At 45.3% G+C, this 25,585-nt stretch overlaps 1 protein-coding gene across 1 annotated transcript in view; it reads right to left on the bottom strand.

Annotated features, from left to right (window-relative positions):
- Window positions 1-25,348, bottom strand: part of LOC311228841 (sex comb on midleg-like protein 4) — a gene marked incomplete at its 5' end in the record, with an annotated part of 47,652 nt that extends 22,304 nt beyond the window's left edge. The window contains 4 exons of the mRNA XM_084314797.1: window positions 9,241-9,376; window positions 13,355-13,545; window positions 14,326-14,406; window positions 24,808-25,348. Coding sequence (XP_084170923.1) covers window positions 9,241-9,376; window positions 13,355-13,545; window positions 14,326-14,406; window positions 24,808-25,348 — 949 coding nt within the window. The remainder of the gene's footprint in view (window positions 1-9,240; window positions 9,377-13,354; window positions 13,546-14,325; window positions 14,407-24,807) is intronic.
- Window positions 25,349-25,585: the final 237 nt, after the last annotated feature.

The following is a 25,585-nucleotide window of genomic DNA, read 5'->3' as shown; positions in this document are numbered from 1 at the left end:
GATATCACACATACAGAGGTGGTGGAGGACAGATATCACACATAAAGAGGTGGTGGAGGACAGATATCACACATACAGAGGTGGTGGAGGACAGATATCACACATACAGAGGTGGTGGAGGACAGATATCACACATACAGAGGTGGTGGAGGACAGATATCACACATACAGAGGTGGTGGAGGACAGATATCACACATACAGAGGTGGTGGAGGACAGATATCACACATACAGAGGTGGTGGAGGACAGATATCACACATACAGAGGTGGTGGAGGACAGATATCACACATACAGAGGTGGTGGAGGACAGATATCACACATACAGAGGTGGTGGAGGACAGATATCACACATACAGAGGTGGTGGAGGACAGATATCACACATACAGAGGTGGTGGAGGACAGATATCACACATACAGAGGTGGTGGAGGACAGATATCACACATACAGCCAGAATAACAGTCATAATAAATCTTTGAAAATCCTACATTTCAGCAAAGACACAGATTGTGTGAGCGTGCTGCGTGTACATCTACAGCATGCTGCATGACATCAAACACACCTCATGATATGCACACACAAAGAGCAATACCCTCTCCCTCTCTCTCCACCCCCCCCCCCATGATATAATCCATCAACTCTGTATGATAGCATGTACAATAATGTTGTATACCGTATCTTTTTTTTTACCGTATATCTCTCCACATCTGTCTGTACATACCTGCATATACTCCTTTCACACATATCTGTAGATACCATTAGTATATCTATATCTGTACATATCCCTTATCCACTAGTTACGCTGATGGCCAGTATGACTTACTACTAGGGGTGGGAATCACCAGTTTCATCATGATACGATACGATATCGATTCTTTGGACAACGATACGATATTTGCCAATATCACAAAGTCTCTCACGATACAATACGATACGATTAGATTCAGGTGCCTGCGATCGATACGAGATGATATCATATGCCCATTTAACACAATCAGTAACATTTAGATCAACAAAAAAAAGGTAATGAAAATATCATTTGACATTTGTATTTTTGAGCTCTTCCAGACATTTAAAGGAAAATCAATCTATTGTTTTTAATACAAATAGACCTCCTGTTCACTGTAAAGTGCCACGTTTTTATATATTGAGCTTTAAACTTTAAGCTACATTTTTTGGAACTCAAAACTCACAACCTCCCTCTCCCAAACCGTTCCTACAACAATTTGTTGATGTTGCATGATCATGTATAGGCCTACATTTATTATGTATTATATTGTTTATGTTTAAATAACATTTAAACATCAAACTCCTCTGACCTCATCTGGTCTTTCCAAAGACGCGCGCACACACACACACACACAGAAAGGGAGAATGCTATGCTGTAACATCTACACACACGGAGCTACTGCTGTTGTTCTTGGGCGGATATGAGACTCGCCACAGGATTTTCAAAATAAGTATCGATATGAATCGATCTTATTACATCGCATCGATCCGATTCGATTGTTGATAATTACATCGATGTATCGATCTGGATCGATGTATCGTCCCACCCCTACTTACTACCATAGTGTCTTTATACCAGGGCATGTGAGCGGCGCGGGGAGCGGAGCGGGCGGTTTTGACGTGAGCGACGGAGTGGGTTTTAAAATGGGTCGGCGCGACGTCCGGAGCAAGAGTTCTCCTCCGCTCCAATCCACTCCGGGCCGCTCAGTGGTTTAACACTGATGTAATATACATGTAGTACAATGCCAAAGCAACAGGTGGCGATGTACAAACATGAAGGCCATTTTCAACCAATGAGAAGGGTGAACAGTCACTCACATCCTGCTAGACCAAAGTATATTCCGCCATTGTTGTTGATGTTAGCTTACATGCTAACGTGAATGGCAGCGACCATAGCATTGTGGCTAGGCTAGCTACCATCGCTTAATAGAGCTAGTTGAATGGATAAACAACGTTATTTAACATTGCAGAATGGGTACAATTACAATACGGCTCAATACAAACAGTTGTAGGGCCCAGGGGGTGTAGACTGTTGTAGTTTGGTCAAATCAAGCTAATTTACATCATGCTCTAAAAAGAGTTCTGCTGAGCGAGCTGTGGAGCGGGGAGCGCTTGATTGGTAAATGAACGTGAGCAGTGAGCGGAGCGGTGAGCGACTTGGGGGGGCGGGCCGCGTCTATACTTTCTACAACGGAGCTCGGTTTCCGGGATCCTCCGATTGGCCACGACGCCCACGTGACCTCCGCTAGCACGCCCCCTTCCTGCCGCGCTGCGCTCGCCAAGCTCCTGCCGCACCGCCGCGCTCCCAGCTTCCTCAATGAAATGGAAATCGCTACTTTACATCAGGGTGAACGCTGGCTGTTGGTAACACCACCCACTTCAATGACAGGCTCTCATATTTGCGAATGCATAAACTATTAAAAAAATATACCGTTAACTGGAATATGTTGTTTCTTTACACATATGTTGGATTATGTAATTGGTTTGTCATGACAAACCAATAAAATCGCTACTTTACATCAGGCTGAACGCTGTTATGCTGCCACCACCCACTTCAATGACAGAGCTCGGCTCATTACATCAGGCTGAACGCTGTTATGCTGCCACCACCCACTTCAATGACAGAGCTCGGTACATTACATCAGGCTGAACGCTGTTATGCTGCCACCACCCAGTTCAATGACAGAGCTCGGTACATTACATCAGGCTGAACGCTGTTATGCTGCCACCTCCCACTTCAATGACAGAGCTCGGTGCATTACATCAGGCTGAACGCTGTTATGCTGCCACCACCCAGTTCAATGACAGAGCTCGGTGCATTACATCAGGCTGAGCGCTGTTATGCTGCCACCACCCACTTCAATGACAGAGCTCAGCACATTACATCAGGCTGAACGATGTTATGCTGCCACCACCCACTTCAATGACAGAGCTCGGCGCGGCAGGAGCTTGGCGCTGAGGAAGCTGGCGAGCGCGGCAGGAAGGGGGCGTGCTAGCGGAGTTCACGTGGGCGTCGTGGCCAATCGGAGGAACCCGGAAATCGAGCTCCGTTGTAGAAAGTATAGACGCGGGCGGGCCAACATGAGCGGATGAGAGCGGAACCAGACGTCTAGAGCGAAGAGCGGATTTTTCGAGCGCTCCGCTCCGCTCACATGCTCTGCTTTATACCTGTACATATGAATACTATAACTCTGTACATACATCTGATTAGTACTACACTCAGTAGTACTAACTTATATCTTTTAATCTTTTATGCCCAGTTTAATAACCTGTGCATTGTATATTACTATTGCACTTTACTGTTACATTTGCACTCTGGTTGGATGCCAGACTTAATTTGGTTGTACTGTACTTGTGCTGTATAATGAAAATACATTTGAATCTAATATTTGCACTTCTGTGTTGAGCCTCAGTGTTATAGTAAGTCAAGCAGAGGAGGCGGAGAGGGAATAAACACAGCTAGGCCTGCCACGATAACACATTTTGCTGGGCGATTAATTGCCCCCGAAAATATCGCGATAAGCGATATTATTGCGACCGGTTAGAGAATTTTTTTTTGAGACATTTATTTCTTGAAGCCCACCGCTCCGTCTTTTCCGGTGTTTTAGACTTTTATTTTGAAGCCCACCGACCGGACCGGAAGTATTGTTGTTATTATCCTAGCAGAACGTATTGAGCGGACAACTTGTCTCGTCCGGTTCTGTGTTTTTGAGCTAATGATAAAACAAATATTGAGATTGTTGGTGAACAACTAACTTTAGGTTAGTTTTAACGTTAGCTACTAACGTTAGATGCAGCTACTACAGGCAATCAACGATGAGGAGGAAGCGTCAAAGCCGTATATAATAGAATAGCTGTGGTGCGTAGGCACTGCAGCACGACTCGAAACTACCTACTACGTTATAATAAATGAATTCATGTTTAACTTGTCCCCGTGTCCAGTCCTTTGACCAGCCCCACCCGTTCATTGTAAACAATGATGCATGTAATTGTATTAACGTTATTCTGTGTTGTAGCTATGCTATACGTTGTATTTCGTTTGTTAGCTATTTAGCTAATGTTGTTAGCATTGAATGAGAATCAACGCTAGATCTTTAATCTTTATTTAGCAGTCCAGTTTCTCCGGGCAGTAGCGAGTAACTACTTGGGTCTAAAAATAGCTAACGTTACACTACAAATAACGCTACTTGGTTAAAAGGAGCAACACCATTGAGAAATGTAGTTAAGCTATGTGGCGTTGCTACTGCCCCACGGAGCTCCTGTGCTGTGCTCTGTAGTAACGCCAGCGGCCCCCCACACGGAGAGAGACTGACAAGGGGCACTGGTTCCGCCTCATTAAAACAAACGCGCAAATAGCAATTAATCGCGCCCGTCAAAATCATTGCATTAATTTTAATTATCGCGGCAATTAATCGATTTATTGCTTATCGTGGCAGGCCTAAACACAGCAAATAAGTCCTCACAACCCCTCTACACACATAATATTTGATTACTCTTGATGCAACATGCAGACATACACACACGGCACAAGAAGCTAATGTTTTACATCTAAAATCATATCTTCCATTGGGGACAAGTCACAACAAAGAGGAATGAATGAATCCACATCGAGTCCATTCAAGACAAAACACTTCCTAAGACCAATCAAACTCATCTTTGCGAGGGGGATTCAGACATCCTTCTGCTTGGGAAATAATTGGCCCAGCAGGGAAGTGGGTCGGGGTGAAGAAGATTATCATTAAAGGATGGGAAGAAAGAAAAATAAGGGAACCCGCCCCCTGACATCCAACTACGTCTTGAAGCACTACATGATCGTTGTACTGTACTACTCAAAACACAACTTTCTGTCTTGTAATCAGTAGGGATGGGGACCGAATCCGGTACTTTTAAGGGTATCGACCGATTCACATGAGATCCACCGGTGACACATTTCGGCAATGCAAAAAAGTCTGATGATGTCAACGTTTTGTTTACCGCTAAACAAAACCTATGAAGTGTGCCTCACATTCACAAGTGTGCCTCACGTTCACAAGACACGCTGACCTAGCATTTGAACTGATTCAACAACAACAACAAAGCAGTCGGGCCGATGGCAAGCCGATGCAGACAACGCTCGCTGCAATATTATATATATAGTAACACTTTGAGTGCCAGCCACGAGAAATCTCGTTAGTTCATGCCATGCGTCCCTCGAACAGGGAAAATACCGCCCCCCATCGTCTCTCCGGAAGGTATTGCACCCATTGGATTGGACTGAATGAAATGGATGGGGGGGGGGAAAAAAAGAGTCCGGAATCCACATTTTACTTATCAGGCATGTAACCGGAGACGATCCCAGTCATTGCCCACCCTCAGAACAGCGTGGATTATGTGTTTCCAGTACCCAGCGTTGGATCAATAAACTCGATCGATATTTGGAATTGCGATCAGGAATTGGAATAATCTTTTTGGAGAACATCTGATCTGAGGTAAGGAATCTATTTTACCAGTCTTGGGATAATCAGAGCTCTTTTCACCTATATATCAACGTGTCCCATATGCGTGTGTGGCTGTGAGTGTGTGCTCGCTGATCAGGAAATAAGATAATCGATTTTTCAGCCCGCTTCTCTAGCGTGCATAAGTACACATATACTATCGATAATCTAGCGTTTATTTGAAAACTATTCATAAATAGGCCGAAAAATTACAACGTGTTTTGTGTATTCCAGTAAAGCGTGATTCCTGCAGAATCTTACATTTTTTTCTGGAAGTTTAAAAAAAGAGCGTTTTTCAAAATGGTATAAAAACGGAAATGTAACGATTAAAAAACAATCCGTTTCGACAATGTTGACTGCAAACAAATCATTGATAAGCGACGGGCGTATTAGACAGGCATAATTTAAGATATAGTTTATGCGTTCGCAAATGTGCTCGCCCTCCCATTGACTACAGCGCTGGCACTCAAGCGCTATTTCTGGCACCCCCTGCTGGCACTCAAAGTGTTAACAAATTGTTCTAAATAAATAATAATAAATCATTTGAAGTTTGGACACATTTTTTACAACTGGTAGGTAGGTAGATTCAATTTTTAGCGACTAAAGTACAGAAAAAATGTACCGTTGGGTACCGGTATCGATTCACAGGTACCGGTTCAAATGTAAAGTGCCCAACCCTAGTAATCAGGAATGTTGAAGGCGTCATGGTTTCACAGCACATGAGTGATGGGCGACAGGGAGCGATAGCGGGGGTAGTCACTACAAGATCTTTCACCAGGGCGGCTGGGTGGCGCAGCGGACATTGCACTCGTCACCAACGCAAGAGACACCGGGTTCGAATCCGGCTGTCGGCGTTGCCTCCGGCTTGGGCCGGCCGTCATACTAACTCAATTGGTAGAGTTAGCGGGTGGGAAGTCAAAGGGTGGTAGTCTGGTCGTTGTGAACAGCGACTCCTACAGGTCGGTTGGGGCGCCTGCACAGCAAAGTCAGGAAAATTGCAGGGGCAGTGTGAGCCTCCTACGCGTTACTCCTCGCCAAATGAGAGTCTGCGCTGGCAGGTGAAAAGATGTGACAAGGGGTGCTCCAGTAGCACACCATGTTACCGCGCTGCGTCGCGGGACTCCGTGCTGCGTCACGGATCTGGTTGACTCCGAGTTCAATTCCCGGACTCGCCGTCATTTGCCGAATGTCTCCCCCTGCTCTCTCTCCCGTTTCGCCCTACAACTGTCGGTCATGCTTGACCAGAAAAGCGATAAACGCTAAAAAATAAAGTTTTAAAAAAAGAAAAGATGTGACAGGCTGCCTCCACATGTATCGGAGGGGACATGTGATGCAAGGCTTCTATCCTCCCTACAACCGGCCAGTGGGGGGCATATGCGAGCAACGATCAGGACAGGGGAGGGAGAATTGGCACGAGAGGTCAAATGGGATGGGGAGAAAAATCACAGAAAAGAGAAGAAAAAGCTAGATAAAAAAATATATATATCTTTCACCAGTCTGTCTGGTCTCCAAAAAAACTATATTTTGTCACGAAAACACACACCAGAAGTGACATGGGAATACACTGGAGAAAGCACAGGGCAAGGTTTTAGCGGTTTCCCTTTTGCTTTGAGAGAATGGGTCCTTCTGTCCCCGTGCCACTGCCTGGTCTTTGTCCGTCTCTCTCTCTCTCTCCACTCGTTATTCTCCTCCATATTCTCATTCAGAATATGAAACTCTTATCGCCAAATTGAGGTGATAAATACAGCTTTGTAAAATCATTATGATCATAATAACATATGATAGGGGAGTGGGGGATGGGTGTTACCTGTGAGGGGGGCCTGTGGGGTGGTGGAGTGGGGGGATGGGTGTTACCTGTGAGGGCCTGTGGGGTGGTGGAGTGGGGGGATGGGTGTTACCTGTGAGGGGGGCCTGTGGGGTGGTGGAGTGGGGGGATGGGTGTTACCTGTGAGGGGGGCCTGTGGGGTGGTGGAGTGGGGGGATGGGTGTTACCTGTGAGGGCCTGTGGGGTGGTGGAGTGGGGGGATGGGTGTTACCTGTGAGGGGGGCCTGTGGGGTGGTGGAGTGGGGGGATGGGTGTTACCTGTGGGGGCCTGTGGGGTGGTGGAGTGGGGGGATGGGTGTTACCTGTGGGGGCCTGTGGGGTGGTGGAGTGGGGGGATGGGTGTTAACTGTGGGGGCCTGTGGGGTGGTGGAGTGGGGGGATGGGTGTTACCTGTGGGGGCCTGTGGGGTGGTGGAGTGGGGGGGATGGGTGTTACCTGTGGGGTGGTGGAGTGGGGGGATGGGTGTTACCTGTGGGGGCCTGTGGGGTGGTGGAGTGGGGGGATGGGTGTTACCTGTGGGGGCCTGTGGGGTGGTGGAGTGGGGGGATGGGTGTTACCTGTGGGGGCCTGTGGGGTGGTGGAGTGGGGGGATGGGTGTTACCTGTGGGGGCCTGTGGGGTGGTGGAGTGGGGGGATGGGTGTTACCTGTGGGGGCCTGTGGGGTGGTGGAGTGGGGGGATGGGTGTTACCTGTGGGGGCCTGTGGGGTGGTGGAGTGGGGGGATGGGTGTTACCTGTGGGGGCCTGTGGGCTGGTGGAGTGGGGGGTGGGTGTTACCTGTGGGGGCCTGTGGGGTGGTGGAGTGGGTGTTACCTGTGGGGGGGGCCTGTGGGGTGGTGGAGTGGGTGTTACCTGTGGGGGGGGCCTGTGGGGTGGTGGAGTGGGTGTTACCTGTGGGGGCCTGTGGGGTGGTGGAGTGGGTGTTACCTGTGGGGGCCTGTGGGGTGGTGGAGTGGGTGTTACCTGTGGGGGGGGGCCTGTGGGTGGTGGAGTGGGGGGGGTGGGTGTTACCTGTGGGGGCCTGTGGGGTGGTGGAGTGGGTGTTACCTGTGGGGGCCTGTGGGGTGGTGGAGTGGGTGTTACCTGTGGGGGCCTGTGGGGTGGTGGAGTGGGTGTTACCTGTGGTGCCTGTGGGGTGGTGGAGTGGGTGTTACCTGTGGGGGCCTGTGGGGTGGTGGAGTGGGGGTTACCTGTGGGGGGGGGCCTGTGGGGTGGTGGAGTGGGGGGTGGGTGTTACCTGTGGGGGCCTGTGGGGTGGTGGAGTGGGTGTTACCTGTGGGGGCCTGTGGGGTGGTGGAGTGGGTGTTACCTGTGGGGGCCTGTGGGGTGGTGGAGTGGGTGTTACCTGTGGGGGGGGCCTGTGGGGTGGTGGAGTGGGTGTTACCTGTGGGGGCCTGTGGGGTGGTGGAGTGGGTGTTACCTGTGGGGGCCTGTGGGGTGGTGGAGTGGGTGTTACCTGTGGGGGGGGGCCTGTGGGGTGGTGGAGTGGGGGGGGTGGGTGTTACCTGTGGGGGCCTGTGGGGTGGTGGAGTGGGTGTTACCTGTGGGGGCCTGTGGGGTGGTGGAGTGGGTGTTACCTGTGGGGGCCTGTGGGGTGGGTGTTACCTGTGGGGGCCTGTGGGGTGGTGGAGTGGGTGTTACCTGTGGGGGGGGGCCTGTGGGGTGGTGGAGTGGGTGTTACCTGTGGGGGCCTGTGGGGTGGTGGAGTGGGTGTTACCTGTGGGGGCCTGTGGGGTGGTGGAGTGGGTGTTACCTGTGGGGGCCTGTGGGGTGGTGGAGTGGGTGTTACCTGTGGGGGCCTGTGGGGTGGTGGAGTGGGGGTTACCTGTGGGGGCCTGTGGGGTGGTGGAGTGGGTGTTACCTGTGGGGGCCTGTGGGGTGGTGGAGTGGGTGTTACCTGTGGGGGCCTGTGGGGTGGTGGAGTGGGTGTTACCTGTGGGGGCCTGTGGGGTGGTGGAGTGGGGGACTGTAGCAGCATCCTGAGGGATGGAGCTCAGCTCTGGTTGAGGAGTAACGTTGCTGCCGGGAGGAGAGTCAGCCAGCGGGGACATCACCATCCGGGGCTTCAGCTGCATGAGGACACACACACACACACACACGTATACACAAACACACAAACGTATACACAAACAGACACAATCAATGTATCAATATGAATATACAAGCGTTTCTCAATCTGAGTCAGCTACTCGACGTTATGGAGGGGTGATCCAATCACAAGATCATCAGTAGCAATAAAATCATTTGAACATCTGGTCCTGGGCCCTATTCCCCGTACCTGGCTAACTGAGTTAGCCGGATAATTTTCAGCATAGCTTGACTTAAGCCAGACATTTCCGTTCCCCGACGTCGGATTTTCTAAATCGCCATGGTAACAGATCAGAAAGTTTGAACCTGGTCCGGAGCAGGGTTAAGTTCAGTTAGCTGGATGAACCATGGCCACACCCTCGCAAAGAAATGCCAGCTCGCTTCCTGAAATAATTACCACAGTGTAGATCTGCATTATACCATTCTGAATTATGTTTTTGTGCTTCGTTTTCCTAGAGGGGGCTTTTGAAATGTAAAATAATATACCTAAATGCTGATAATAAATCATATTCAGCCTATAGATTTACTTTGTCCTAAATAAAATAATGCACGTCATATATACGGCGCTCGGAGTCGCGATACACACTGCATGTGGTTATTTTAATAACGGCGCATTGCAAATGTGAATCCCGCTGGGATATATTTAATGAATGAAACCTATCGGCCTGTTTGGCTCTGATTAGTTTCATATTCTCCGCTGTAGATTTGCTTAACGGAGCGCCCGGATTGTGTTTCATTCAAGCATAAAATTGAAGTGTCTATGCGTGGATTGTGGTCTTTGTGGATTATGAATTACGAGGAATCTGAGGATTGTATCATCACTTGCACGTTATTGTGATATTGTAACTGGGATTAAAATGTCTGATGAGTTTGACGGATTTGAGCAATTGAATGAGCCGTTGACGTCACATTAATGCATTTGAGAAAATGCATTTATCTGTTCAAGCACGGTTATCTGATGATGAACATGTGTCACTGGTATAAACCAAAGGTTAATCAATTCAATGCATATGGATTATGTCCGAAACAGATTAAAACCCGATTAATAGTGAAACTGTATAGCCGGCTCCAAGCCTCTGTTATTTCGGGGGTTGCGCCTTGAAAACTGTATTTATATATAAAGTACATGTTACCTAAGCCGAGCGCATACAGTGCAGATATCCTCATAAGCATCTATTAATTCTTATCAATTAGATACTCTTTGGGCTTCTTTGCATCTACTTATTCTGAAAGAGTTTAACCAATTATTTTCGCTAGCAATAGATCTCATTCGATTATTCATTCCATTAAGCCTACTGCCATCAGGCACATTTAAAGAAATATAGTCTGATTGATTGGGGTAATGAGGGACTTAACATTAGCCTATAGATTATGCATTTAACTTGTCGGCGAGGCTATTGAGCCGTACTGTATTGTACCCATTCTGCAATATGTTAATAAAGTTTTAAATCAATCAATCAATCAATGCCGTTAGAAAATCAGGATTTCTGCGATCGACACATGCTGTCTTTTCAGCTGAGGCGGCCGCGCGCACTTATCCTGAGCATCAAGTCTGGTTCGAATTAACGAGACTGAATCCACCTTCGAGGAACAGGGAAAGCGCGGATTCAAACATCAGGTTAATTTAATCTGGATAATGGGACTTTTGATCGACTTAGTTGAACCAGGTACGGGGAATAGGGCCCTGGACTACCTCAGAACTGCCACAGAACCCCACATGGACCCACACCAGTTTGCATACCGGACCAACAGGTCAGTAGAGGATGCCATCAACCTGGCTCTCCACCACACTCTACAGCACCTGGAAACCCCCAACACCTACACCCGTATTCTGTTTATCTCCCCAAATAATCTGTTCCATAAGCTACAGGACATTGACATCAACCCCACCATCAACCACTGGATCCTCAATTTCCTCACCAATAGAACCCAAACAGTCAAAGTAAACAACAAATCATCCCGCCCTCTGACCCTCAGCACTGGGGCCCCCCAGGGCTGCATCCTTTCTCCTTGGCTCTCCCTCTACACCAACCAGTTCACCCCCCTGGACAGCTCAGTCAAGGCCTTCAAGTACGCTGATGACACCACCATCCTGGGCCTCATCTCCAACAATGACGAGTCCATTTACCGGCAGGAGGTGGACAGAGCAGTGAGGTGGTGCGCATCCAACAACCTCCTGCTCAACACCTCCAAAACCATGGAAATTGCCATAGACTTCAGGACTTCAAAAAAAAAAAAACATACTCCCAATAACTATCTCAGACCAACCCATAACCCTAACTGAATCATTCAAGTTCCTCGGCACCCACATCAGCAATAAACTCAAATGGGACATTAACACCACTGCCATCATCAAAAAGGCCCAGCAGCGCCTGTACTTCCTCAGTTGCCTGAGGAAGTACAGAGTCCAACAACACCTGCTGGTCCAATTTTACACTGCCATAATTCAAAGTATCCTCACCTCATCCATCAGTCTGGTACGGTTCCACTGACAAACACACCAAACACAAACTCCAACGCATCACCAAGACAGCCTCCAAAATAATTGGCTGCCCCCTCCCCTCTCTGGACTCCATCTACACCTCACGCACAGTCACCCGCTCTGGTAAAATAGTCAACGACCCCTCTCACCCAGCACACCACTTATTCCAGCACATGCCCTCAGGTCGCTACAGGTCCATTCTAACCAGACACACACGCTTCACAAACAGCTTTTTCCCCACAGCAGTCCGAACACTGAACACCCTGGCCCGCCCCCCTTTGCACAGACGGGCAAGCATCGGTCACTGACTGACACCGTTACTGTGACTGTCCTATATGTATTTATGTATATATGTATTTATTGTGGGATTGGGAGGTAGGAGGGGTGCGTTTTTGATGTCTGTTTCATGTTTGATGTAACCAGTGCTTAACAATCTGTACCAAAAACAATTACCACCAACCATTGTTGTGTGGCATTAAAGTATCTTGTATCTTTAATTAGTGACTCATGATTTTATCCAAATTCTTTTATTCTACTTTTTCTATCTCGTTTCACTGTTTTTAACTGCCGTTTGTTGTTGTCGTCATTTATTTCTGATTTTGTTTTATTGTGTTTTTATATTAAGCTGTAGTGTAAAGCACCCTGTGCATTCGTGCTGTGAAGGGTGCTATATAAATAAAGGTCATTCATTCAATGTATCTACTTCAAATTCACAAACGGTGATAATAAATGTTTAATACATTTCCATGCTAAATAGATGCACATTTCATATTGGTGATGCAGTAAATAGTTTCCTGTTAAAATGTGCATATTCCTTATTGCTTTTCCTAATAAACTGGTAAAAATTAATAAAAAGAGATTTAGAATCAATCATTCAAGGCTTTTGATACAATTTGATGCCTTAAAGAAGATGATTTTTCTGTCATTTGAAACGAGGACCACGTAGACTCAACCATGTCATAACTCAACCGGAGCATGGAATAAGCACATTATCCTTTATTGCTCGAGTCGACACAATCCTCATTCCATCGGGCCAGCAATTTACATTATTCACACGGCGGCAATTTTGCTCTTATGTCATACTCCGGTTGGGATTCCTTTCCACCCTGTTCCCAACCTGAGCATAACATAAGCAAAATGCAATATGGCCACCGTGTGAATAATGGTCAATGAGAAACGTGTATGTTTTTTTGTTTATTTTTCTTCTTCACATAGACTGTGCTTATGCCACATAATTATATGTGGTCGAGTCTATACAGGTCTCATGTCAAATTACAAAACATCTGTGTTACGGCATCTTTAACCCTTTCACTACCAAACGGTTAACCCCGTCACTGCCACACAACAAAGGGTGAACCCTTTCACTACCACACTACAGAGAGTTAGTGGTAGTGAAAGGTTAACCTACTGTAGTGTGGTAGTGAAAGGGAGTTACAGTCAACATTGATACCAAAACCTGGTCCACACACGCACACACCTTAAAGCCAGGCTTCCTGCCCCTCTTCTTGGGAACCTTGAGGGGAGAGAAGGGTTCAGGGTAGTGGCTCTGTAACTCTAGCTTGCGAATGATGGGAGGCCGACCTCTCTTCCTGCCTGGTACCTTACCCTGGGGGCAGAGAGACACCGGGGTCTGCATGCCTGGACCACCAGACGGTATGCTCATGAGAGCTGAGAGAGAGAGATGGGCAAAGACAGTCAGAGTGGGAGAGAGAAGAGAGAAAGAGGTAGACGGAGAGGGAGAGAGAGATAGGCAGAGAGGGATGGAAAGAGAGAGGTGGTGGCATTAATAGAACAGGAAGTAGTAACATAAAACCATAATCACTATTACCATGGTTACATCTGAAAGGACCCCCACCCAACACACACAAAAAAAACACTTTAGAGACTTCCGAGTGCTCCAGTCCCCACCTCACACACACTCCACCTCTCTCTCACACACTCACACACACACACACACACATGCTTTCAAATATATTTTAGACCGGTCTGTGTAGTGTTAAGGCAGTCTTAAGTTTGCTCATAGTTTAGTGTAATGCAAGTTGGACCGTTTCACAAAACTAAAGATTCCCCTAATTAAAATCCCAATAATAACGAGCAGTTAAACACCACAAAATGAAACCCATTAAATAACGTGACAGAGAAATGTAGCGCTGCAATCTCAGTGAATTCATGTTAAAAAAAAAACTTGCCTCAATTACAGAAACGCAACATATTTACTGTTCCATTAACTGCATTTCCAACTTCAATTTATCTCGCAAGCTTTAAAGACTTCGATTTCAAGCAGCGATTTTCTTTCTTCAAGTTGGGAGATTTTTGGTATTGTTTGTTTAGCACCACGGACAAGAGTTGCAGTAGTTTCCCCTCCAACACACTGAAGGGCAGACCTCTCCACTCGGACCAGCTGCAGCTGCCTGTCTCCCCATCTCCCGTCCTCCCCTCTCTGATCACCTGGCTCCCTTGCTCCTGCTCCCTGCCTCTCCTGCTCCTCCTCCTCTGCAGTCTCATTCAAACCGTTCACAGACGAGGTCGCTAAGAAAAATAAAGAGAAAGCAGTACTTTATTCTGAAGCCCACGTCGTAGCATTTGTTGACATTAGAAAACGATAAAAGGAGGAAGGGTCACCACGTCAGAATACCAGTGTTCTTAGCCCCTTTCGTGACTGTGATGCACCGAGTGAATCCACAGTCACTTTCTCCTCAATAGGAAACCAACGTACGTGTTGACCATGAAGGACTGGTTCTGGCCGAACCGTTCGTTATACAAGTATCACAGAGAAATGTCAAAGGTACTCAGTTGCACGAGGGTTTCGGACAAAAATACGACCACCTTATGAATAGCCCCAACTTTAGCCAAGGTAACGTTATGGCTAAACCTTTAACGTTAGTTAACGCTAGCTTTCGGTTAGCTGTTCAATGCTATTAATAACACAACCAAGCGAACCCATCACAGCTCCCCGTCAACACCCCTCTCTCGGGAAGATGGCATTTAAGAAAGTATCTGCTGTTAAAATGACACAAACATTTGTTGTGTGGCATTAACGTTATATAGTTAGTGTTACACGTTCAATAACATCAGCATATTATTTACCCGAAGATAGCAAGCAAGGCATTACTCCGTTCATAGCTCAGTTCCATTCCGTTGCTCATTCCGTACCCAACTACCCATTCTGCAATCTGTTAATAAAGTTTTCAACCAGACAAATGTATAGAAAGGCTTTGTTTTATTATAACATTTGTTGCAGTAAAATCATTGGTTTGGTCATCCTGTGGAGCGATGGTCGGCGGGCAGCTAACGTATTAGCTTGTTGTGGTTCTCGCAAGCAGATCAATGGCGGCATGCCCGGAAGTAGAAAATGAATAAACGCTTGCCGATTGGTGGTAAGAACAGCAGGAGGTGGGTGCTAGCGGTGTGGCGTAATTGGCCGAATCGACTGTCAATCAAATTGGTTCTATTGCATTGGTTGAAAGCTCTGGTTGAGAGAATAGTATCCATCTGCAGGCCGCCAGACGATACTGGGAGAGGGATAGTGATACATGGCATGGTGGAATTAATACCATAAAGATATTTCTTGATGTTTCCTTTTTTTTAAGTAAGTAAAGAGGCCTACAAATACAAACATACAAATATACAGTAGTTTCATTAAAAAAATAAAAATAAAAAATTTAAATAAAAAAAAAATTACAAATACTTATTTTTTGCCACAAGTATCGGTATCGGCCGATTGTTAGTTGAACAATCGGAATCGGTGGCCAATTTTCATATCGGTGCATCCCTAGTAAGTATCGTTGTACACGACGGCGACGCCACACAAAACATTAATAAGGCTATGCCTATGCTGCTATGACTAATGTGTTACCAAGTTGGCTAATTTAATTGTAATCATCTGCTTTTGTAGGTGCATTGTCTGATATAATTATAAATTATAAATTAAATGTAATATAATTGTTTGCTTGATAGACGAAGGTTGCAACATAATTATGTAATGTCATGTCGTTGGCTGTGAGAGCAGCCCCACTGCACCCAGGCAGCGCAGCCGAGTGAAAGCTTGTTGGCTGGGGTTACTTAATTAATCCAATCCACTTTATTTATAGAGCACATTTAAAAACAACAAAGTTTACCAAAGTGCTGTACAAGTCCCCCGAAGCTTCGAATTAAAATCGAAGCTCGGCCCGAAGCTTCGATTGCCAAAAAAAGCTTTGAAGGTCAGCCCTACATATTAACATGAAAGAGGGAACTATTTTGGACTGGGTTGGGCTGAACTGGGCAGTGAAAGATGCTGGGCTGGACTGGGTTGGGCAGGGAAAGTTGGGCTGGTCTAGGTTGGACTGGGCAGTGAAAGAACCAAGCATTTCACTGTAATGTAATAGCTAAATAAAACAGAACTTGACTTGTTACATTTGCACTCTGGTTGGATGCCAAACATATTCTGGTTGTACTGTACTTGTGCTGTAAGATGACAATACATTGGAATCGAATCTCATGTCAACGCTAGGGGTTCAGCAGGTGTATTCTGAATGACAAGTATGACAACATCACCGTTGTGAAGGGCATATGGGCGAGTGGTGATATGGGGGGAAACCAGGTAATAATTCGGTAATAATAAAATGTCACTCTGCTGCATTTAAGCAAAGCCGCTCAGTATAGTCGTCCACCATGTTGAACGCGCGTTATGGTTAGAGATGTTCTGATACAATTTTTTCCTTCCCGATCCGATTCCGATACCTAAGCTTTGGGTATCGGCCGATATAGATACTGATCCGATACCAGTGCATACATTAAAAAAATATATATATAAATTATAAAAAAAAAAAATTATATATATATATATATATACAGGGAGCGAAATTAACTTTGACTCACCGGCCAGTGGCGGGTAGATGGGAAGAATCTACCCGCCAAGCATATTTCTTACCTGCCAACTTTTTTTTGATTACATTTTTTTTTATTATTATTTTATATAAAAAAATTTTTTTTAATAAAATATATATATTATATAATCATACTTGTGATTGTGTTATCTGCGAGACATCGCCACCTCGCTGTCTGCAAACAGCTCCACTGTCTGTGTGTATACTCGAGTGGCCTCCAGCTCTAGCAAGGATTCTCCGGGGGTGCAGCTGGACCCTAAACGCTACATTCAGCATGCAAAAGGATTCTCCTGAGCTACAGCTGGACCCTATTCAGCAGCCCTCACTCATGCGATGTAAACCAGGGACTCGAATACGCATGTTGTTGTTTTAGGACATTGATGCCAGGAGCTATCTGTAGCTACTGCTGGATGGCGTTGGGACAACGCCTCAGTGAACTATTTAGTTTACTGCGACATTTCGTAGTGACTAGTTACCTAGCCAACGGAGGTATTATGCACTGGACTATTGCTGGAGGATTTGTTGATGTCTGGAGCTATCAGTAGCTAGCCGGCTGGATAACGTTACACAATGCCTCATGTATTAAACTGATTAAAGTGAATAGTTGACTGGGTCATTTTGTAACGGTAGCTAACGGAGGTCCCACTGACTAGACTAACGTCACGGTGACTCAGGGCTGTACGCTAAGCTTTTTCACTAGGGGCACACTTGCCCCTAAATGAGAAATTTAGGGGCAAAGAATATTTTTTAGGGGCAAATTTTTAAATAACTATTTTACCATTATAGTAGGGCTGGGCGATATGGCCTCTAAATGATATCGCGATATTTTGACATTTCCTCTAAAGCACTTAAAAATGCTTGATTTAACCCTTTGATGCATACAGTCACGCCAATATGATGATTATAATAAGTCCCTGCAACATATGTTTGCATTATTAAACCATGAAGATGCTTTAAAAAATAATTTAATGAAAATGTACTAAGAGTAGTCTACTGACACACTAATAAAAAAAATTATTTACATCCAAGACAATTTATATAAAAACTCTTGGGTGCCTTTTACACAGTACTGTGTTTTCTATCCACTTTAGCCAAACACACACACACACACACATATATATACACACACACACACTACTGTGAGAAAATAATAATCACACAGACTTAATGATTTTAGAATATTTCAGATAATGAAATTAAATGTTTATATCATCAACTATCCAGTTAGTATTTATACTGTGTGTAACATTTGGCTACTTTAAATCATTGAATGTAGAGAGAGAGAGAGAGAGGGGGCGAGAACGAACAAGAAAGCCAGCCCCCCCCCTTCGCGTTTTGATCGTCTAAGCTGCCGTAGGTGATGACGTCACACTCGAATGTAAACAGGAAGAGATGGAGACACACGGAGATGGAAATTCAATGATATACAGAAATGAATAACCAATAAATATGAAGTTATGTTTAAACTTCTGTTGTCAAGCGTTGTATATATATATATAATATAACCCACCCCCTTTCCTCACGAATGGAACTAGTATTGTGGAGTCCGCTTTGACCGTTTTCCAGGGTTAGCAGAGATCGCTAGTTAGCTTAGCATAATCCTAATGGTAACCTTGGTTAGAAGCTACCGTTAGCTCATTGCTCGTGTCAATTAAATTGCATGTTATTAAAGGTCCGCGCTGGTCTGTCTAATGAAATTACAACCGCAACATTATATTGCACTGTACAGCCCTGGTTGTAGGCTAATGTTTTACTACAATTTGTATGGATTAATTTAGGAGTGAAATGCGAATGAAGGGTTGAAATCACCACTCGCAAGCTTGCCCCCAGATATTATTTTAAACTCGCACGGACCAAATTAGGGGGCAATTTGCGATCATATCATCGCAGTGTACAGGCCTGTGACTCGGAGGCAATAGCCTCTGTTTACATGCAGGCATACAGGGGTAGGAGCAGCAGCAGCAGTGCTAATTAACGTCACGGTGACTCGGAGGCAATAGCCTCCATTTACATGCAGGCATACAGAAACAGGTGGGGAGGGGGTAGCAGCAGCAGCAGCAGCAGTGCGCGGTGCGCGCTTCATGTCTGTGCTGAGACAGCGAGTGAGAACTCCGCTAAAGAATTGGATCATGATTTTCGGTTTTCACATGACTATTTGATTGCCCGCCACACGGCGCTCAGACGTCTCAGTGGGAGGCGCCAAATGTAAAAACTGAGCGCAAATGGCGGGTGGCGCTCTCTAGTTTCGGTCCCTGTAATATATATATACAGCTACTGTTTTATATATACTGTTTTTTAGTAATAACTATAAAGTAATGGTATTTATTCAACAACAGGTGATTGTATAGATTAGTATTAGTATCAGTAATTGAAAACTATCTCAATGAATTCACCCACGGAAAGGTTGTTGGCACATTAGTTCACACGGACATTATTCGTTGCTGCACTTGCTTCCACAAGGCTCTGTTTAAGTAGCAGAGGCTGTGTTGTGATTTTTGCACAATAAATATTCAACACTCTTTTGAGACTCCGCCTCAGACTCTTATCATTTGGCACTAAAAGCTAAACATTGTCACCGATATGGCTGTCCGCAACATGTCATTAATTGTGTATGCGAGGTGGTCTATCAATGACGACGTTAACGTGAGCTAGGTTAGCTAGCATGAGCTACCGGTAGATGGAAAGACTAACGTTACTGGTGAAAATGTGAAATGAATACTCCTTTGCCAACTTGCTGTACTTTGCTTGCAGGTCTGCAGCCATTATTGCTGGATTATGAATAGCCCCAACTTTAGCCAAGGTAACGTTAAAGCTAAAACGTTAACGTTAGTTAACGCTAGCTGTTCAATGCTAATAACACCACCAAGCGAACCCATCAGAGCTCCCCGTCAACACCGCTGTCGGGAGGATGTCATTTAAGAAAGTATCTGCTGTTAAAATGACAAACAGCATTGACACTTTAATTCACGGCCGGTTAAACACACGTTTGTTTTATAATGCTCACTCAGCAGCAGGGTTTCCGTTAGAAAAAATTAGGGATGCACCGATATGAAAATTGGCCGCCGATACCGATACCGATTGTTCAACTAACACTATCGGCCGATACCGATACCGATACCGATATTTGTATATTTGTATATAAGTATTTGTAAAAAAAAAAAAAAAAAAAATATTTTTTTTAAATTTTTTATTTTTTTTTAATGAAACTACTGTATATTTGTATGTGTATGTTTGTATTTGTAGGCCTCTTTACTTACTTAAAAAAAGGAAACATCAAGAAATATGTTTATGGTATCACTATCTCTCTCCCAGTATCGTCTTGCGGCCTGCAGAGGGATACTATTTTCTCAACCAGAGCTTTCAACCAATGCAATGGAACCATTCTTGCGGCCTGCAGCAGGATACTATTCTCTCAACCAGAGCTTTCAACCAATGCAATGGAACCATTTTGATTGACAGTCGATTCGGCCAATTACGCCACACCGGTGACCGCTAGCACCCACCTCCTGCTGTCCTTACCACCAATCGGCAAGCGTTTATAAATTTTTCTACTTCCGGGCATGTTCTGTTTGCGAGAGCAGAACACACTTAACGTAGCTACCGGCGCTCCACGCATGACCAAATGAGACATAATGATTTTACTGCAACAAATGTTATAATAAAACAAAGCCTTTCTATACATTTGTCTGGTTGAAAACTTTATTAACAGATTGCAGAATGTGTAGTTGGGTACGGAATGAGCAACGGAATGGAACCGAGCTATGAACGTACTAACGGAGTAATGCCTTGTTTACTGCTATCTTCGGGTAAATAATATGCTTGTTATTGAACGTGTAACACTTCATTTTAACAGCAGATACTTTCTTAAATGCCATCTTCCCGAGAGAGGGTGTTGACGGGGAGTTGTGTTATTAATAGCATTGAACAGCTAACCGAAAGCTAGCGTTAACTATTGTTAAAGGTTTAGCCATAACGTTACCTTGGCTAAAGTTGCGGCTATTCATAATGCAGCAATAATGACTGCAGACCTGCAAGCAAAGTACAGCAAGTTGACAAAGGAGTATTCCAACGCAAATCACATTTTCACCAGTAACGTTAGTCTTGCATCTAATAGCTAATAACGTAGCTACGTTAGCTGCCCGGCCCGCCGACCGGCGCTCCACGCATGACCAAATGAGACATAATGATTTTACTGCAACAAATGTTATAATAAAACAAAGCCTTTCTATACATTTGTCTGGTTGAAAACTTTATTAACAGATTGCAGAATGTGTAGTTGGGTACGGAATGAGCAACGGAATGGAACCGAGCTAATGAACGGACTCGGAGTAATGCCTTGCTGCTATGGGTAATAATAATATGCTGATGTTATTGTCCGTGTAACACTAACTATATAACGCTAATGCCACAAAACGAATGCCTTGTTAATCATAAATAGTTACTTTGATGCAGTAGATTGTGTGTGTGTGGGGGGGACGGCGGGCGTTGTGCAGGTAGATCGCGCGAGTGAACTTTTTTTTTTGTTGCCTTTTGACGCTACACAAATTGATGGGTATTTATCGGCGACTGCTATCGGCACATTTGAGCTTATCGGCCGATAGGCCGATAGCAGTCAACAAGGCACTTATCGGCCGATACCGATACCCGACCGATATATCGGTGCACCCCTAGAAAAAATTGTTGCCGGAGAGAAATTCCGGTCAGTTTATTGAGCTTAAAAACAATTGATAGGCAAAAGAATGACAACAAAACAAAAGAATGACATCATCAAGGCATGTAGATTTATAATATTTTTACTTAAAACTAGGCTACTTTTGCGTATAAAGTCATTATATTCCAAATAAAATAAGTCCCGAGACTCGTGCTGCTGCCGACTTTAAATCAAATAGGTGTCTGTGGGCAGTCGGCCGACATTAATAAACAGCAGTCTGTTATAATCACATTTTTATGAGCTAACGAATTCCGTTATATTGGACATTTGTATTAATTATATCAAGCGAAGAACTGAGAAATTTGACAGAGAGAGACGGCAACATTATCGTGGGTTTGCGTGACGACTCTCTCCACCTCCCAATGACTTATTTGCGAGAGTATGTCGATGCAGAGCAGCAGATTCAGCTGTTATTGGCTCTTTTCTGGGGACCGCACAGCAGCGCCCCCCACCCAACATTGAATTGAAATGGCTGAATTGGAGTACTGCTGGAGTACTGCATTGTGCTGCTGCTGCTCCGGCTCTGCAGCGTCACAAAAGTTCGCACACCCAGTACTAAGCTCTCGCTGACAACGTCGTTGTCATTATTGGAAGCAACGATGAAACAAATGTAATGATTGTTTCGTTCATCGCATAGGCTATTTAATTTTAGCCTATTTTAATACAATTCAAATAATCAAATTGTGCTTAAGACTCAGGGAATTATTTTCACCGGACATTAAGACCGGAGAGATTAAATATGTCGGACTTCAACAGATTTTGCCGGTCAAATACCGGTAATTACCGGCTAACGGAAACGCTGCTCAGCAGACCACAGTGTTGTTGATAAATTACGTCATATGGTATCGGAGCGCAGAATTAGAGGGTACTCGCCGATACCGATACCAGCATTTTAGGCAGTATCGGCTGCATTTCCGATACTGGTATCGGAACAACTCTAGTTATGGTAGCTTGTTACATGCTAGGTAGCTAGCTGGCTAATGCTGGTTGACTTGAGTGAGTGGAATCGTTAGCCTCACGTAGGGCTGGGCGATAAAACGATAACGATAAATATCGCGATAAATTATTTCCTCGAAATAAACATGAAACGTGGTCGCAAAGTTTCGATATATCGATTTTCCAAGTTTGGCTCCGTTCAGCCTCGGCTCAGCTCACTCACTAACAACCAACGTTACGTGATGACGTCCTTACGCACCACAGCTCAGGACTCAAGGCTGCTAGGATACTTAGCTTGCACGGTGCTATTTAATATATTTACGTGCCGAGTATGTGTGTGGCGAGAATTCTGATGCCACGGTTAGAGTAGTGTGTGATATACGGTGGACGTCGTTGCAATGTATTGTGGCGGAACAGAGTATTTTAGGGATATTTACTAGTACATTGTCATGGAATACATCACTTGTAAACGAAGCTGGCTAGGTTAACTAGCTTGCACAGCGCTCTTTTTATATATTTACGTGCCGAGTATGTGTGTGGCGAGAATTCTGATGCCACGGTTAGAGTAGTGTGTGATATACGGTGGACGTCGTTGCAATGTATTGTGGCGGAACAGAGTATTTTAGGGATATTTACTAGTACATTGTCATGGAATACATCGCTTGTAAACGAAGCTGGCTAGGTTAACTAGCTTGCACGGCGCTCTTTTTATATATTTACGTGCCGAGTATGTGTGTGGCGAGAATTCTGATGCCACGGTTAGAGTAGTGTGTGATATACGGTGGACGTCGTTGCAATGTATTGTGGCGGAACAGAGTATTTTAGGGATATTTACTAGTACATTGTCATGGGATACACAGTACTGCTCGCTCTGGCTAACGTGCGCGGACTGATGACGACATCAACTCGAGACATTCACAGCAGAAAAATAAGTCTATTAATAGCCCGTCCATCGGCGCCGGGCATAAAAAGTTAATTAAACTTGACAGACATTATATCGACGATAATTATCGATATCGAGTTATATGAAAATAATTTTATAATTTTATCGCGATAACGTTTTTGGTCATATCGCCCAGCCCTAGCCTCACGCCCACTTGTCATTCTCATCCGACTCGAAGGAGACGCGTCAGCGACGTCGCGTGCCGTTGTTCGCCCCCATGTCAGACAGACCGCACTTATATCCGAAAGCAAAGACTCTACATGCAATTATTTTCATCCACTGATGTGTTTTGTCTAAGTTTGTCTACGTTGTCAAGCCGGTGACAGGAGTCTGTAGGGCCGCACGCAGTGGTCCGTCCACTTCCCCTAGATGGGCGGCATCTTCTAGAAAACGAGTGTTCATTGGAGGAACTTAGAGCGCAACGATGATGTTCATTGGTTATGGATTATTATGAGGCGCAAATGGGAGGAATCATAAGGGGGGAGTCAGAGTTCGGCTTGTGCCAGTGAGCGAATCAGCAGATTGCAGAATGATTTTTGTTTACTACTCGCCAGTGTGGCGAGTGCTCTTCATGAATCACTCGCCAAACATAAAGAATACTCGCATTTGGCGAGTCAAATGGCCTAATTTCCTCCCCTGCTTGGCACCAATGTGCGTTCACGCGCTACACAGTGATGTGTTGACCCTTCCTTATTTTATACGTTCCTTGGATATAGGCTGTTTCATATGGCTAGCTTCAGTCACATATTTTTCTTTTGACTGACAGTCACCAAAACAACCACTAGATACATTATCGGCCTACTGTAATGTACAGTTTCTTCCCCCTCAAATGTATATACTCTCTTTTTAGACCATTTTTGTACTCAAACAGTACTGTATATTTGTAGATATGGTATGTCATAAATGTCTAGATGCAACAGTACTGTCTAGCTGTATGACATGTATATGTTATGATGAATTGAAAATGGGGGACCCTGATGTAAACAAGACGAAAGTCTCTCTGGTCTACTCTGCATCCCCTTAACAATTGTGTATTGAGCTGTACTGTACCCATTCTGCAATCGAATACAATTTTCAATCAATCAATCACGTTGATGAACATTGTTACTCAGCTGATTAGAGTTGTGCCCTTCCTGATGACCTTCCTGATGACTTGTCGTACAGAACTTGTAAGTCGCTTTGGATAAAAGAGTCAGCTAAATGACTAAATGTAAATGTATTGACCCGTCCTTATTTTATACTTTCCTTTGATATAGGATGAATGAATGAAAACTTTTGAACAGATTGCAGAATGGGTACAATACAGTACAGCTCAATGCACACAATGTGTTAAGGGGATGCAGACCAGAGAAAGACGTCCGTCTTGTTTACACCAGGTTCCCCTAATGTAGGCGGTTTCATATGGCTAGCTTCCATCACCGACAGTCATCAAAAAACAACAACCACTAGATGCATTATCGGCCTCCTGTTACCCGTATTCTCCTTCTGGCTGCTGTCTGTGGGCCGCGGCGTCTCTCGGGACTCGGTGTTTAACTTGTGGTGCCGCTGCCAGCGCCAGCACAGGGGCGGCGGGGGGGCCGAGGCCGCCGCTGCTCCGCCCCTGCTCACCGAACACACTCCTGCGCCCTCCTGCTTTATGCCCCACAACCGGGGCGACTGCCCGCCGTATATCTTCAGCACCATCTCCGTGGTGTCTTTGAGCTTCTCCCCGTCCCCTCCTGCCGCCCGAGCCTCTCTCCTCTTGAACATCTCCCTCTTCGCGTCCTGCACCATGTTCTTGTATCTCTTGTGGACGTCTTTCATGCTGCGCTCCACGGACGGGTTGACACGGTTCACCGTCGCGGTGATTTCTTTCCATATCACGTTTTTCGTCTTGTTGTTACGCTCCTCGTTGACTTTTCCCAGTAAAACGTCCTTGTAGCTGTTGAATTCTTCCAGAAGACAACAGTTCTCCTTCGCGGTGAAAGGAGCGGAACGGAGCGGTTGTGCGGTTAGCCATTGTCGGTCGGCCATTGTTTTTCTACCCTTTTTTACTTTGAAAAAGTCTTAATTTACCCAGAATTCCTTGCACCGTAGTCGTCTTCTTCTAGTGACGGATTTCCGGCAGACAATTGCTGCCAGTGCCACCCATAGATATATATAGAACACTAGATAGCTTGCCCGCGCTGCCGGCCAATGGAGAGCGACGTCACTGAACCGCCGCCATCTTGCTCCAGTTAGCCTTGAGTGAGAGTGAGTGAGCTGCACAGA

This window comes from Notolepis coatsorum, assembly GCF_963971535.1.
Source record: "Notolepis coatsorum genome assembly, chromosome: 5".
NCBI classification, from domain to species: Eukaryota; Metazoa; Chordata; class Actinopteri; order Aulopiformes; family Paralepididae; genus Notolepis; species Notolepis coatsorum.
This window is presented reverse-complemented; position numbering and strand designations above follow the sequence as displayed.